At 32.8% G+C, this 14,700-nt stretch overlaps 2 protein-coding genes and 7 non-coding genes across 11 annotated transcripts; 8 read left to right on the plus strand and 1 right to left on the minus strand.

Annotated features, from left to right (window-relative positions):
• The first annotated feature begins 39 nt into the window (after positions 1-39).
• Positions 40-124, plus strand: LOC148765595 (small nucleolar RNA Z157/R69/R10). Its single transcript, XR_016029450.1, has one exon. It is a non-coding gene; the product is annotated as a small nucleolar RNA Z157/R69/R10 (small nucleolar RNA).
• A 305-nt stretch (positions 125-429) lies between these two features.
• Positions 430-526, plus strand: LOC148765596 (small nucleolar RNA R11/Z151). The gene has a single exon (XR_016029459.1). It is a non-coding gene; the product is annotated as a small nucleolar RNA R11/Z151 (small nucleolar RNA).
• Positions 527-566: 40 nt separating this feature from the next.
• LOC148765597 (small nucleolar RNA Z152/R70/R12) lies at positions 567-664 on the plus strand. Its single transcript, XR_016029454.1, has one exon. It is a non-coding gene; the product is annotated as a small nucleolar RNA Z152/R70/R12 (small nucleolar RNA).
• A 96-nt stretch (positions 665-760) lies between these two features.
• On the plus strand, positions 761-886 carry LOC148765598 (small nucleolar RNA snoR80). The gene has a single exon (XR_016029443.1). It is a non-coding gene; the product is annotated as a small nucleolar RNA snoR80 (small nucleolar RNA).
• A 235-nt stretch (positions 887-1,121) lies between these two features.
• On the plus strand, positions 1,122-1,257 carry LOC148765599 (small nucleolar RNA snoR137). The gene has a single exon (XR_016029420.1). It is a non-coding gene; the product is annotated as a small nucleolar RNA snoR137 (small nucleolar RNA).
• Positions 1,258-1,474: 217 nt separating this feature from the next.
• Positions 1,475-1,559, plus strand: LOC148765600 (small nucleolar RNA Z157/R69/R10). Its single transcript, XR_016029449.1, has one exon. It is a non-coding gene; the product is annotated as a small nucleolar RNA Z157/R69/R10 (small nucleolar RNA).
• An 80-nt stretch (positions 1,560-1,639) lies between these two features.
• On the plus strand, positions 1,640-1,765 carry LOC105972063 (small nucleolar RNA snoR80). Its single transcript, XR_016029444.1, has one exon. It is a non-coding gene; the product is annotated as a small nucleolar RNA snoR80 (small nucleolar RNA).
• Positions 1,766-2,979: 1,214 nt separating this feature from the next.
• Positions 2,980-9,569, plus strand: LOC105972080 (Zinc finger C-x8-C-x5-C-x3-H type family protein). Of its 3 annotated transcripts, none has more exons than XM_012997015.2 (12): positions 2,980-3,233; positions 4,142-4,875; positions 4,994-5,107; positions 5,212-5,242; positions 6,704-6,842; positions 6,972-7,028; positions 7,390-7,487; positions 7,888-7,959; positions 8,050-8,246; positions 8,365-8,471; positions 8,845-9,048; positions 9,342-9,569. In XM_012997015.2, the coding sequence occupies exons 2-12, from the start codon at positions 4,848-4,850 to the stop codon at positions 9,396-9,398; spliced, it is 1,104 nt and encodes a 367-aa protein (XP_012852469.2). In that variant the 5' UTR covers positions 2,980-3,233; positions 4,142-4,847; the 3' UTR covers positions 9,399-9,569. The 3 variants fall into 3 exon arrangements, with proteins under 3 accessions (XP_012852469.2, XP_012852466.2, XP_088683678.1); XM_088827552.1 differs by having other exon boundaries at positions 3,073-3,233; positions 4,385-4,875; XM_012997012.2 differs by lacking the exon at positions 4,142-4,875 and having other exon boundaries at positions 3,013-3,233.
• A 687-nt stretch (positions 9,570-10,256) lies between these two features.
• On the minus strand, positions 10,257-14,424 carry ATXR2 (histone-lysine N-methyltransferase ATXR2). The gene is made up of 15 exons (XM_088827551.1): positions 14,276-14,424; positions 14,102-14,177; positions 13,817-13,902; positions 13,444-13,724; positions 13,154-13,266; positions 13,003-13,034; positions 12,714-12,850; positions 12,467-12,554; positions 11,712-11,760; positions 11,486-11,540; positions 11,324-11,393; positions 11,178-11,247; positions 10,988-11,064; positions 10,783-10,839; positions 10,257-10,650 (listed from the first exon to the last, which is right to left on the minus strand). Exons 1-15 carry the CDS (start codon positions 14,363-14,365, stop codon positions 10,540-10,542), a joined length of 1,392 nt encoding a protein of 463 aa, XP_088683677.1. The 5' UTR covers positions 14,366-14,424; the 3' UTR covers positions 10,257-10,539.
• Positions 14,425-14,700: the final 276 nt, after the last annotated feature.

The raw sequence follows: 14,700 nt of genomic DNA on the forward strand, positions 1-14,700 counted from the left end.
TTTATTTCAGTATTTAGTTATTTTCTTATGAATCTGAATCTATGCGCGGTGATGAAGCAATAGTGTGGACTAGAGTTTCTGATCTTGCATTTGAAGACAAACCCTTGGCTGTCTGAGCGCTCAATTTTCCCAATTTGTTTTTTTAGGTCAAACAAATCTCAATTTTTAATCCTTTTTATGCCTCTTAAAATATCTATTGCAATTTTTTTTATTTTTTCTGATTTTTTACTAAATACAAAAAGATCCAATTTTCCGATTGGTTTTTTAGGTCAAAAAACCCTAATTTTTGTATCAATTAATTTGTCTTTCAAAATATAATCTTCAATTTTTTCTGATATTTAATTTTTGTATCAATTAATTTGTCTTTCAAAATATAATCTTCAATTTTTTCTGATATTTACAAAAGTCGAAAAGATCGAATTTTTTAATTGGCTGATGATGATAAATTTTTTATCTTAGCGGATTTCATTGAGATTGAAAATTAAAATTTCAATCAAGGATTTGATTGTTACACACACTGAAGCCAATTAATTATTTTTTTTTCTTCTAATTTAATTATTTATGTAATTGCAATGACGAGATTAAACACAATGAGAGTGTTATTGGCAGTGGATTCAGATCCGTGAGCCTATATAAAAAACGACTTCTCCTTCATCTGAGCACAATTTTCCCCCCAAAAAAATATAATTTTTATTATATTTTATTTAGTTTTTTATTTATTTAAATAAAATTAAAAAAAATATTAAATTAGCGCCCTTTTACCAATTCTGGAGGATTTTCTGTTCCTCTATGATATAATGGCTTGGGCGCAATAATTAATTGTGGCTAATCCTGGTTAATGTATTTAATTACATGTCATTACACCCCGGAAACACCTCATAAATTTTTATTAATTAAAAAAATAAATTTAAAAATATTGTAAATATTAATTGTTGCTTTCTATAGGCGTTGCGTTTTTTGGCCTCCCAATTGACGTGTCAATGAAAGCATAGAAAGAAATGTAGCCTGATGAATTAATATTTTATTATTTTTTCAATGACGTGGCAATTTCTATTTTGCTTGGAATTTGCCCATTTTGCCCTGGCTTCTATAAATAAATTACAATGATTTTTTTAATATTGGTTGCTTCATAATGGTGAAGTCTCTGTTTGAATTAGTGAGAGATTTCAAGTTTCCCGAAGCATAGAGAAATTAGTCAGTTTTAAACAGTGCGGTGTTTTTCTTGTGTCACCGTGCTACCTGTCTACTGCTACATTTCTTTTTTTTTTAATAATTATTATTTCTAATTGTTAATTTTTTTTAATATTTCCTCAAATTAGTTTTTTTCATTCAAATTTGGTGCTAATTGTTATTTTTTTTAACATATAGGAAACAATTACGTTTTTGTTAATATTGGAAATTTAATACAAAAACTATATATATTAAAAATAAATCTTAATAGTTAAATATTAAGTAAAAAATATAAATTTGAATAAATTGCGCGGTGATGAAGAAATAGTGTGGACTAGAGTTTCTGATCTTGTATTTGAAGACAAACCCTTGGCTGTCTGAGCGCTATATTTTTTTCAATTTGTCAAAATAATATTTAACTTGTTTTATAATAAAATTTAACAATAAAAATGGTTTAATAGCGCCCATTACCAATTCTGGGGGAAATTCAGTTCCTCTATGGTATAATGGCTTGGGCGCCATAGTTAGTTGTGGCTTATCCTGGTTTTTGTATTCATCTACATGACATTACACCCCGGAAAAACCTCGTAAATTTTTTAAATTAAATAATTTGCGTATTTTGTTTTTTAATTGTATTTAGCAATGGAGTTTCTGTGTTGTTTTGCAGGTGTCGACGAACAGCAGAGGTTCTGTCCGTTTGAAAATAAAAATAGAGAAATAGAGAGACTATTTTTTTGTCATGTAATTCTTTCTGAAAAAAATTTGTAATGTAATTTTGTGGTATTTAGATCAGAAAATTTCCCTAATTATTTTATTGTACAATATTCTTATTACAATTCAAGTTGCACACTAGAAAGAACCACACGGCCTCTGCTGCTGACCTCAAATCAATATAGTTGAATTCAAATTTATAAAAGTGATGTTATCATAGTTAATCAACACTGTTAAATTTATATAGACATGGTTAAATTAACATAGATAAAGGATAAATTCTCCTTATGTCCTTTACTTTGATTCGATGTCGCTTTACCTCCTCCTAATAGAACTTAAGAAGATATATGTTGATACATTACAATGAAACCTCTTATGAACATTTACCATTACAACCCTTAAATCTGTAACAATAACGGCTATGATTTTGGATGGTGGATGGAAACAAGTTGAAACATTTTTTACTTTTTTTACAATGGTTTATTTGCATTTAATATATATTGTTTGCAAATTTTATTGTTTAAAAAAAGTATAGGATGGTGGATGGAAACAAGTTGAAACATTTTACTTTTTTTACAATGGTTTATTTACATTTAATATATATTGTTTGCAAAATCTATTTTATTGTTTAAAAAAAGTATAAAAATGTAATCGAAAAAATTCACAAAACATTAAATATAAACTTAATTGTTACAATATGGCTTTAATTCTTTTTTTTTTTTTTTTTTTAATTTATATTTTTAAATTTTAATAATTATAAAATGAAGAATACATTGTACTTATAAAAATTTGTGAATATTGATTTTCTTAAATATATACAATTTACACCCTAAATAATATGTTCCAATGACCGTAAGGTTAATTCGGGTATGTACATAGATAGTAGTATTTGAGGAATATTCCATGGAATCAAAACTATTCTGTTAAGATTTGTGTAAGACGCAACATATATCATGAAGTTTTTTTGTAATTACACAAACATCAGGGATATTTTCATAATTAAGTCTTACCTCAGGGAATTTCTCAAAATTTGCCCTAAAATAACGGGTCTTATTTGTAATGAAAATAATAATCGAGGGGGGTTTAGCTAATTGTCTTAAAAAAAGTGGCATTTTTCATGCTAATTATTATAATTAATTTAGTACAGTGCTTCACCGCCGTTATCTTTCTCCACCCTGAATTACCAAATCAGGGTTTCTGCAATTAATTAAACAACCGAAAAGAAGAGAGAGAAATGGTAGAGCGAGAACTTTACAAGACGAAGTTGTGCATGCTGTACGAAAGAGGCCGTTGCCCTCGCCAGTTCTGTAATTTCGCCCACGGCAGCGCCGAGCTTCGCCGCTCCTTTAATGGTAATTTTTTTTTTTTTTTTTTTTATCTTCACCATCAAGTAAGCGGAGTGCTTAGAATCTGAATTATAATTGCTTCGTTTACATGTTGAATATATTTTTTTCGATTCCAATTGCCGATTCCGTAGCTTGATTTTCTGGTATTAGTATTTTTTTTGATGTGTTTTCTCGTTACATTCCATGCATTTTGTGTAGAATTATCATGTGTTATGTATATTCAATGAATTTTCAGCTTATTCATGTTATTGTTATTGTAATTAGTATATCTCGTTACTCGTATTTCTACATGCATCTGTGCTTCACAGCTGTCGAGTTGTTTTGTATCCGTCAGTAGGATGTAAGTTTGGTTGCATAGTTGAATAACGGATGCGAACGTGTGCTGCGTTTAACCTTAAAAAAAGGGGATTACATGAATTTCAATTAGTGGATCGTCTTTTTGAATTTTTTGGGTATCATTTGATACTGTTAGAGGCATTCCTGTGGTTTAAGCGTAGATATCATATACTTATGATGGAAACTATTACAAAGGCAATTCTTACGGCAGCAGAAATTTGGGACTGTAACGATTATCGAGTTTAGCAATCAAATAAACGAAGTTTCTGTGTTTTTTTTTTTTTTTTCTGCTTGTGGTTTGTATAGTTCATCGATTTTCATGATTCGTAGACGTTTGTCCCTTCTGCAAAAGAAAAATCAAATTTGATGGACAATTAATTATTGGTGGCATAACTTGATTCTGATACATTTGGAAAATTTTCATAATTCCCCGCTGCTGATTACAGTTACTACTAACCAACTTAATGTGTAGCACATACGCTATTTTCACTTTATTTATGTTAATTGACTGATTGATCAACATGTTTTGATGTTATTAACTAATTATCATTGTTATTTTATTTTTTTGCCAAATATAGATTGCAAATATAATTTGTGCTTTAGGACCCTGCATGCTTAATCCAAAATTTCTGGTTGGATATTTTCACTTCTCAATGGAAATGAAGGAACTTCGCGAAAAGCTACTGTTGGTTATTAATCATTCCCAGTGCACTGACTTAGTATATCTTATCAGAGTGGATTATGCTGGTTGGTTCATCTTTATGCTGATTTTGGTGCTGTTTAGTCGGCTTCTTGGTTTATCCTAATCTATCTTGAAACAGATGTATAATAAGGGGATCAGAAATAGTTTCCGTGGTATTTCTGCGTGTTATTTTCTTTATCTCACTCTGTATGAATGACACTGCAACGGGCCATCCGAATGCACTCTCCCACTTTATCTGCAGTTTGTTACTGTTTATATTCTTCGAGAACGTGGTATTTTCTCCATGAAAGATACTGGGAAAGGGGTCTCTTGCTTTCTTGGCTGGGAACTGTAGACAATTGATGCCAATATATTGCATATGGAAGGATTTAGTTTTTTATTTCATACCGACACGAGAAGAAATGTGCACCGTGGCTTTATATTCTTATCACACAAGGGCGGAGGATGTCTATCTTTTTGAGTTGCTTCCATGATTCTCGAAGGATTTTCTTTGTATAAAAGCTCATGGTATATTTATCTATCTTTATTCGAAGAGCCATTAGTTCTATGGCTGCGAGAAGGCACTAAAACTGTTCATAATTATGTTACTACTCATTTGTTCCTTTAACGGTAAGCTTAACTTCATGTTGGTTATTGGCTTATGGATGCTCTTGATTGTCTCTGTTTTGAGATTATGATTTGTGCATTTTGAGGTGGTATAATCATTTTTTGTTTTTCCAAATTGCAGGAAGAGAGGAGTATCGGGAGGGTAGAGACTTGAGAGAAAGGCTTGACCGAATGCGTTCTCCATTGGAAAACTCACCAGGTCGAGGAGATGCCAAAGCAAGGCACTCTTCTCGTGGTAAGATACATAAAATTTTACATCTGGATCCGATGTTGTGTCCTTTGTAGATCATCATCTTTACATTATTGCCCTTTGATTTGTTTTTCTAATTGAATTTGCAGGAGACAGTCCTCGCTCTGTTGGGAAGAGGATGTAAGTTCATTTCAATTGTCTTTGGTTTTATCCTATCCTGATCGTGTGATGTTATCAAACTACTATTTTTCTTGTTCTGTGCGGATGGCTCACGTGATGTTTGAAATTTGGCTACCACCTTTTTTCTGTTGTACTCTCGTTTTCTTTTCATTTTGTGCTGCATATTTTATGCTTCCTTTTTAGTTCTATTGTTATAAAATAATATACCCAGCTACCCATCTTATGGAGCATTGTCTGATTAGTTGCTAAAATTTATATTCAATATTTTCCAGCTTATATTAAAAAAATTCCAGTGTACTACCTTTATAAATAACAAGTTTACGATGGAACTTAATAAAATGACCTGCTCATGTATTCATGCATACATTTACCGAACTTTAATTGGTTTACATTCTTTGCTCTTCAATACACTTCTTCATACCACCTGTTTCAGTTAATTATCTCTTCTTCCTGCTTAACGAAGCTGAAAGTATTACTTTCTCTACATGCACTATTTGGTTGGAATTGGAGCTAAAAAGTTTGATTTAGATAATTTAAGATGACAATAATCTATTAGATAGGACCCATTATACTTCTCAAATGGGAAGGAAATTTTCAAGTTGCTATACTTTTGTAGAAAATGCACAAGTGTAAAGATATTGTTTCATCAGATAGGCAGAGTAATTTGATAAAATTATGTCTGACAACGAATTGTATGGTCGTCAGATGGGGTGAAAGGCGTTGAAATCGTTGGAAGGCGGAGTAATTTGATAAAAATATGTCTGACAACATATTATGTCTGACAACGAATTTGATAAAATTATGTCAGATGGGGTGGAAGGAGTTGAAATCTTAAACCCCTTCTCTTTGACCATGCATGTGAGTTCATATGTTGATGTAGAAATCTTATGATTGGTCAAAATGTTAGAACTAAACTATACTATCTATGCTCAATAAGTTTTTATTATCTTAACTTTGTTAAGTGGGAGGAGTTTTGACTTTTGATCTTAATTTATTTAAGCTCAAAATAAGGTGTTGTAGTATGCCAAAGTGATTGAACATTTTGGGGTTTCGGAGGAGGTTTCTAACTGTGCATTTACCATAGTTTCAAGATTTCATAAGAATGTTACATATCTTTGAGGGTTAGTACTATGAAAATGAAAGACAAAAGTGCTAGCACCTGGATGAGTTGTAAATATGGTAATTAGTGTAAGCGGGCTACTTTATCAAAATATCCTCTAATATGGTATTTCTCTCAATTGGGCGTTATATCCATGGCATATTTCTTTGTTGTTTTGATTGATAATACGCGATTATTTTGATACCTAGTGCTGCTCTTTTTTATTTATCCTAGATCTATCAGCATTTTGGTGTGTTAACATGTTTAACATGAAAACATGTTCTGTTTTCATCGGATAAGATTACCTAAAATTTGGCTTCGCTGATCTTTCTCTTACATCTCAAATCCATTTCATTTTTCAGTGACAGAAATCACAGAAAGAGAAGGCAGTTGGATGGGCATCATAATGACTATTCTGGCAGAATATCAGATGGGACTGAAGATAAAATCAAAGATAGAAGACAGATATCATCTGATACCAAAGTCCGTGTTGATGAGCAGGTTTGATGGATATACTGGCTTTTCGTTTTGCGGAAGTAGCTGAAAAATATCGGCCATCATTTAGGGCTCTTTGCTCTATTGTGACTGTTTCATTGTCATCTCGACTTTCTTTTGTTGGATTATATACAGCTGAGAGAACTTCACTCTGAAATTAAGATGCTGGAGAGTGATAGGCGGCGGATGGAGGTTAGTCTCATTTCTTTGCGATTGTAGTAGCTCGAGGTTATTAATTGTATTCTTTATGTCTTCGTAATTGTGGAAAAATGAAATGCCATGATGCCAATTTTCCTCGAGGCAGTGTGCCGTCTATGTTTCCTCGTTTCCTGGTTCTTACGTAATACTGTATATGCTAATTAACGTGGATCCCTCTCCAAACGAGACTTGTGGAAGTGATAGAAAAGTGGTGTGTATATGGTGGCTTCAGTTCTTGCTGATTTCACTTTAGGAATATTCTGTAAATTTTTTTCATGGTCCTTTTGTTCGTCTCACCTTATATTGGACATGAAGAAATTTTCTTATACCTGTAACCTTTGTGCTTGTTGAACAGATGTACCTGGAGGATAAGGTTAAGGAAGCAGATAATTTCACTTTGAAAATTCACGAGCTCGAGATGCAACTTTCAAAAGAGAAAGAGGAGGGCAAAAGGTAGTACTAAATAGATCTTTGATTCTTAAATTTTGGTTATACAAAACCTAAGGGATATCTATTGGTGTTTGATAAATTCGAAGTCAAACTTGGATGGTAAATGCTATTTCAAAGGTATATAAACATAATTGTGTCAAGTGGTTCTAAATGCAAAAAACATCATTTTGTTAGTACCAGTGGCTGAATCGCCTCCAATTACAATATTTTTTACTTGTTCATCAATTGCACAATTATTATTTCCAAATACACTATTATTCGATAAATATTAGTTTCACTAAATAAATTGCTTTATAAACTGATACTAATGGAGATGCTTAAAACATGACTAGTTAGGAGTTTGGCATTTCTTTTCCTTTCTCTACTCCAGTTTAGGTTCATTACGATCTTGTTTATCTTTTAGGCTTACTACAAAAATTAAGAAGTTTGTTAAAGCACATAGTCGTCACTTGCGATTACAAGATGAACTGAAGAGGTATGCTTTTGATTTGGTAATAGTTTTTCTGTTCTCTTTTGCCATAGTTTTCTGGTTTAACGATCACTGATCATGTATTTGGTTTTATAGATCACATGCTCATTTTCAGAAGCTGGGTGAGCAGCTGGCTTCAGATGCTGTCGGGCCAGGTAATGAAGAAATTAACACGATGAGTGATGACGTGGCCGGTGGTTACGCTAGCCCATTGAACGAGGGTCAACTGAATGCTGCCCCACCTAAGAAACGGTCACGAGTATTCATGGGAGCTCATGATTCATCAAATCAAGGTAGTACAGAAGTATATAACCAACCGTCTTGATATCCATCATATATCTTCTCTTACTGACTGGTAAATAAGTGAATTTAGTTCAGCTGACAAAAATTTACTTTGTTCATTGAATTCAGTTGGAAGAAGTAGAGTTGACAAGCTCTCTCGGCACTCTGGAAATCATGATAAGTTTAGTAATAGCAAGAAACCTGAGGCGGATGGTGATGCCGCCACTGCTGATAAGGTGCCCACCCTTTTTCGTCTCGATAAAACTGCTATCATCATCTTTCACATCGTGCATTAGGTGCAACGTTTTCTGACAATATTTAAAAAAAAAGGATAGTGGAGTTTTTCTTTTTTAAATTTTCTATATCCATTAATCTGTGTCCGATGAATGTTGGAATGGTGGAAATACATTATCGGTTGCTAGATTTCTTATCCCGTTCTTATATCTTGAAAATAAATCGGAAGAGAGGAAAGTAATTCGTGTACTATATATGTTTTGAGTCAATTTATTCAGGTACTCGTATGATTATGTGCACAAGACGAGCAATAATTTGGCGTATAACCTTGTGGGATGACATTAATGTGTTTTTTTTAATTGAAATGTTCTGCAGCACAAGGTATCTGATGCAGGCGTTACAAAACCATCAACTGGTATAGCTGCTAATGCAATCGATGAAGATGTTGAAGTCGTCGAAACAGATAATAACAAGTTTCAGGTAGTTGGAGCCGAGATGGAAGTTGCACTGAGGACCACCCCCCGCTTACCATTACCGCCACCCCCACCGCCTCCCATCCCTCATAACGTCTATTCCCAGGTTTCTTAAATCAAAACATTTTTTTTTTTTGTATCCGTATATGTACACAAGTATGTATGTATATGCGTATATATCCATAGTTAATGGTGTTCGTGTTGGGAATTTTCAATTTCTTAACCAAACTTTAATGTCAATATTTTACATTAGATGTAACTACTATAAACGAAAAGATGAATTTCTTGATGTATTTTTGTCAACCTGAAAGTGGATACCTCGTTTCCCGTTTTTCCAATGTTTTCCTTAGCTACGACAAGTAACCTGACATGAGGTGTTTTGAATTGGTTGCATTGCAGTACAGAGGTGATGACGATGACGAGAATGAAGAGACTGTGGAAGTTGATATTGTGTGATATTCAATATTTGTTCTTCTACAAGTTTATTACACAGATCAAAGTTTTGTAATAACAACGGTTTGAGGATGGATTGCCTAAATAGATGAAGGGTTCTTTATGTATATTGTATTAGGTGGCCGATTACAATTTTATCCTCTTGGTTTAATTTTTTATTTTATTTTTAATAGATATCTCGTTTGGGAATTGATTAAATTACATATAAACCTTTTTGTGTTTGAAATATATTACAAAAATCTTCCTATTTTAAGGGCAAATTACAAGGACCGAGGTAAGGTCTAATTACGAAAAAAATCATTCTTGTTTGCATTACGAGCAGCCTATGAAACTTACAAGTTGTAAAAAATCCTAACAAAATGTAATAATTGTCTAAAATATCCATGTGTTAAAATAATTAAATGAAAGAGAAAAAAGGTTAGAAAATTTCAATTTTCTGATGTCCTTGCATTTAGCCCCTCATGCAATGTAAAACCTTGAAACATAGTTACATAACCACACAAAAATGGCTAGTTAACGGTAAAAAAAAAAGTTTTAAAAAAAATAAAATTATTTTACAAACTTTACAATTAGACCCCTAAGGGTATTTTGGTCATTACAAAATGAATATTTCATGCAATCTATTTGATTATGTAATTGTTAACTCTCTGAGGGTAAATTCGTTAGACGAAGAATAACTCAGGGAGTGCTCGTAATTATACAAACAATGAGGGTTTTCTCGTAATCATGCCTTATCTTAAGGGGGGGGCCTTGTAATTTTAAACTTAAAAACACCAAATGATATATGTTTACTCATCAATATATTTTTTACGAAAATATAAATGAAAAACTAATATTGAAATAAACGATTCAAACTCGAACTTAAAACATCAAAATGACCTTCTACATATAAATATTGGTGCTAATAGTATATCGTATGGACGTTGAGATCGGCAAGAACAGTTGAACCAAAACACTCAAAAAAACTTCAACTTATGTAGATGCTATAGTTTACTCAACTCAGCCAAAGAAGAAAAAGAAAATCATTTTCGGAATAATTTTATCGTACACAAAAAATCTCATGGTGGTAAGGTCCGGTTTTGCTAACTGGCAAGAAAGTTAAAAGAACTGTCCCATAATGTATATATATAACTTGCCTTGCAAGTTACGGCCTTTCTTCTATACATTTGGGGCATTTGCATGTAAAGCCATAGTCGGCCAGTAATTCCTGCCTCTCCTCGTACGTAAGATCCTCATCTATGTACGATATAGTTATCTGAAAGTAATACATTTTTGTAAAACTCAGATATATCACATTTAATAAATCTTGAAAATAGGTGAAAAACCTTAATTTTATACGATACGGCACGAAAAAAAAAAACATTTAATATTGAAGCGATTATTTTACCTCTTCTCCCTTCAAAATGGGTCGTAGAGCAACTATAATAGCTTGACCGTCCCTATCCTGAAACAAATAAATATATACGTTTTGATTGTTTTTAATTCAATTTTACGACATTTTAACGAAGATGTCTGTGCTTCAAAACCACAATTTTTAAGGTTTTGAAGATTGTGTAATAATAAAACCAAGAACTCGTAAAATGAAATCATACCTCTTCTCGCTTAAATGCTTTTGCATTAGGAATACACGAGTGATTCATACAACTCTGCAGAGGAAAAAAAGCAGTACCTGACGTAGATTCGTAAATGTAAGTTGTGCTGCCAATATAAAAAACAGGCACTAAAAAATACTACATCAATATGAAAAGTCAACTGAACTACACATGGCCTCGCGTATTATACCTTCGCAAGAAATCGAGTAGTCATCCCCAAGAGCATCGAGGAAAGATTTCGTTATCTTCTCAGCTTCTTTCTGAAATTAATAATTAATTACTTTTTACTGCGGTAATTACCATTAAAAAACAAAAAAAGATGCAATGTATACTAACCTTTTGGGAGGGCGGAAGATCGTCAATATATAAAAAGTAATCCTCCACTGGAGATGCTACGACCAAATCACTATTATATATACATAGGTTAGCACAAACAATGCTTGCGTTGAAAGTCGAATATACTTACGGAAACTGTAACAAGAAGTATGACAAACTTACAGGTTATTCAGCTCAAACATGCCAATAATATGACCATATATGTCGAGAGAAAATACTTCAAAAGGTTAAGGACTTCAGATATGAAAAAAATAAAAAATTATACACACACACACACACACACACACACACACACACACACACACACACACACACACACACACCAACACACACACATTTTACTGGTTCCAATAATAAATGGCAGGTCATTCAGCAATAGTTAGGATACATGGCGCACATTCCGAGTCATAGATGGCTTCTTTCAGGAGCTGCAATGACTACAAAATTCGAAATGTGACATTAGATTCAATAAGTACGCTCATGAGATAAATCAGAACTACAAATTTTTATTATATTTTTTTCGAAGGTACTATTGACATAGTAAAATAAACACAATTAAAAAAGTGCAGATCTTGGTGGTCTACATAAAGCCATGAAAGTTCGTGGATCTAATATTAGCTAAGGGTAAATTACGGCCAACCCCCTGAGGCAAGGTCAAATTATGAAAAAATCCCTCATGTTTCGGTAATCATAACCACTCCCTCAATTATGAATCTTCTTACACGTCCACCCTTATGGTGTCACATTCAACATAATCTTCTAGTTTGTACTGGTTTTGTGCCAAAATGCAGTTCTGATGCACCACAATCTAATATTTACAAGCCAAGAGACACATTTTATGATCATCTTGTTTCAAAATGTGGAGCTCGAATGGGGTAAAACGGGTACAAACTGGAGAATATTTCACATAATCTAGAAGATTTCACTAAATTTGACACCGTAGGGTGACGTGTATGGAGATTCATAGTTGAGGTGGGTGGTTGTAATTACCCAAACATAAGGGTTTTTTTTTTTGGTAATTTGACCTTACCTTAGGGGGTGGCCGTAATTTAAAAACAAAAAACAAAAACACCCTTAAATCATCAACCATATTTGAACTTCCGATTAGATATTGTTTTACATTTTTGTATATAGGAAGATTACCTCAAATGCCAAGTCTTTTATTTGCATTCTGAAGTCAGATTCATCACAAGAGTCGACATCTTCTGGCAGAGCAATGCAGTCCCACCACCTACACACAAACACCCACAGAACTTGGTTTTCACAAAACACGAGCTGTTTTTAAATATTTCTTCGACCGAGGTCACACATAAGATAAGGTATGAATGTGGTACACGAGACAATGAAAATACGAGGTGTCTTTGAGAGATATAAACGACTTCCGAATTACCGTTTCTTGAACCCCATCGACACTGGCTTCCATGCCTCCAATAGCAAAGGGAAGATACAACTGCTGCTCGATTTAGAAGTACCGTGTTTCCCTTGTTGTTTCAACTTTCTGTATCTCAAAACCGTAAATGAAATTACCTATAACAGAAGCAAAAGAATTGAAAACAAAAAAAAAAGAATTATCTCACATAAATCGAGAAGATCCTCTTACATGCAAAGTAATTACCGGCTAGTTAAATTCGACAAGATATGTGGGAATGATTTAATAACCAGTTCATCGGGCAATTTACCTTAGCAGCGACGATGAAAATATCATTTGTTTCTGGAAAAAAAAGGAGATAGTGCAAGCATGTTAATCAACTTAGTCGAATAATCTATAACAAGAAAGGCATACTGAAGAACAATATACGTATTGATTGACTGAAATAGATAGAGCTTTACCATTAGCATGCTTCACGAATTTCAAAAGTGCTTCTGTATTCATAGCAGATGATCCACGCCCAATACAAAGTAACGAATGGAACGAATCCCAGTCGGCTTCCGCACATGATTTGCTACAAAAAAAAAAAAATCTTAACTGTGTCATAATTATAAAAAAATAAAAAAAATAAAAATGAAATAAAAAAAATAAAAAAAATAAAAACCGAAAAAAACCCATAAATGGATTATACGAAAAAAAAAATACGTTTTTCAATTTTTATACGAAAAAATACTGAAACGTATGAATCTACCTGCAATAATAAGCTTCTTTGCATCCACCGGGGCAAGGAACAACCGAAGGCAGACGGAATTTCTCCGAATAGGGCAATTGCAAACTGCCATTCATTAAAGATTGGATAATATCTTGCGATAAATTAATTTTTCCGGAAGAACTATTACATTCCATTTGATCGGACGGCCCACATTCGTTAAATGGAGAGACACCAAGTTCTTCTAAATACAGTTTCCTCCCGATTTGAAGCTCTATTGAGCCGATGAATTGGAAGCAGAAACTACAAACCAAACAATCAATCTTCGACATACAAAAACGAAAAAGAAAAAAAAAAGAGTTAATAAATATATCGATAAACTATCTAAGAAAACAAAATCGAATTTCCTCGACACCTTGTTCGATGAATGCTGGGCACCGACAAGCATTCGATCCTTCAAAACAAGGTCGTTTTCTTCAAAATCAAACTGACTGTAAACCCCTGCAGTTGGTTTAATACTTTAAATCAATTTCTTTTAATCACCATTTCCACCATTATGTAAATCAATTACTTGGAAGATTAATTAAGGACTTAATAGCAAAGAATCAAACACAAAGGCTGCTATTACTAAAACTCCACAAATTTATTTCTTTTTAAAGGGGAGAAAAATGAAATATAAAAATAAGAAAAAAGAATATACCTTTTCCATGCTCGCTATCTGGTATAACTTTAATTCCAGAACATTGCCTTTCAGATACTAGCGCTTCGAAGTATTCCTGTGAAAAAAAAATTTATACATTCTAAATATTTAAAAAAAAAAACATAAATTAATTAATTAATTAATTATATAATTCAAATATAAATAATTTCGTGCCTGAACTTGAGGAAGCGGCGGAGAGCTGAGAAGAGTGGAGATTTCGCCGGAAAATTGGGCGTCAATTGGGCAGATGGCGGCCTCCGCCATTTTAGTAGTTAGCCCTGCCGCTGCCAAAGCTTTTGAATATTTTTCTTGCAAGTGATTTATTGTAAAGATAAAAAAAGGATGAGTAAATTACCAAAAAGCCCCCTTATTAAAATTACCAAAAAAATTGGTATTCCTAAAATTTGGTTATACAGTTAATTTTGGCATATTTTTTTTTATTCAATGGACTATTTCTTGAAAATGCCGATTTTAGCCTTAGATGGTAATTGCAATAATATTATGCAAAGTTTATTTTCACATAATTCTTTTTACTCAATGAAATATTTCTTTAAAAATGCCGATTTTGCCCTTAGAGGACAATTGTATAATATCATTTC

The sequence above is a fragment of the Erythranthe guttata genome, chromosome 13, assembly GCF_056151865.1.
Source record: "Erythranthe guttata isolate IM_541 chromosome 13, IM_541, whole genome shotgun sequence".
NCBI lineage: Eukaryota > Viridiplantae > Streptophyta > Magnoliopsida > Lamiales > Phrymaceae > Erythranthe > Erythranthe guttata.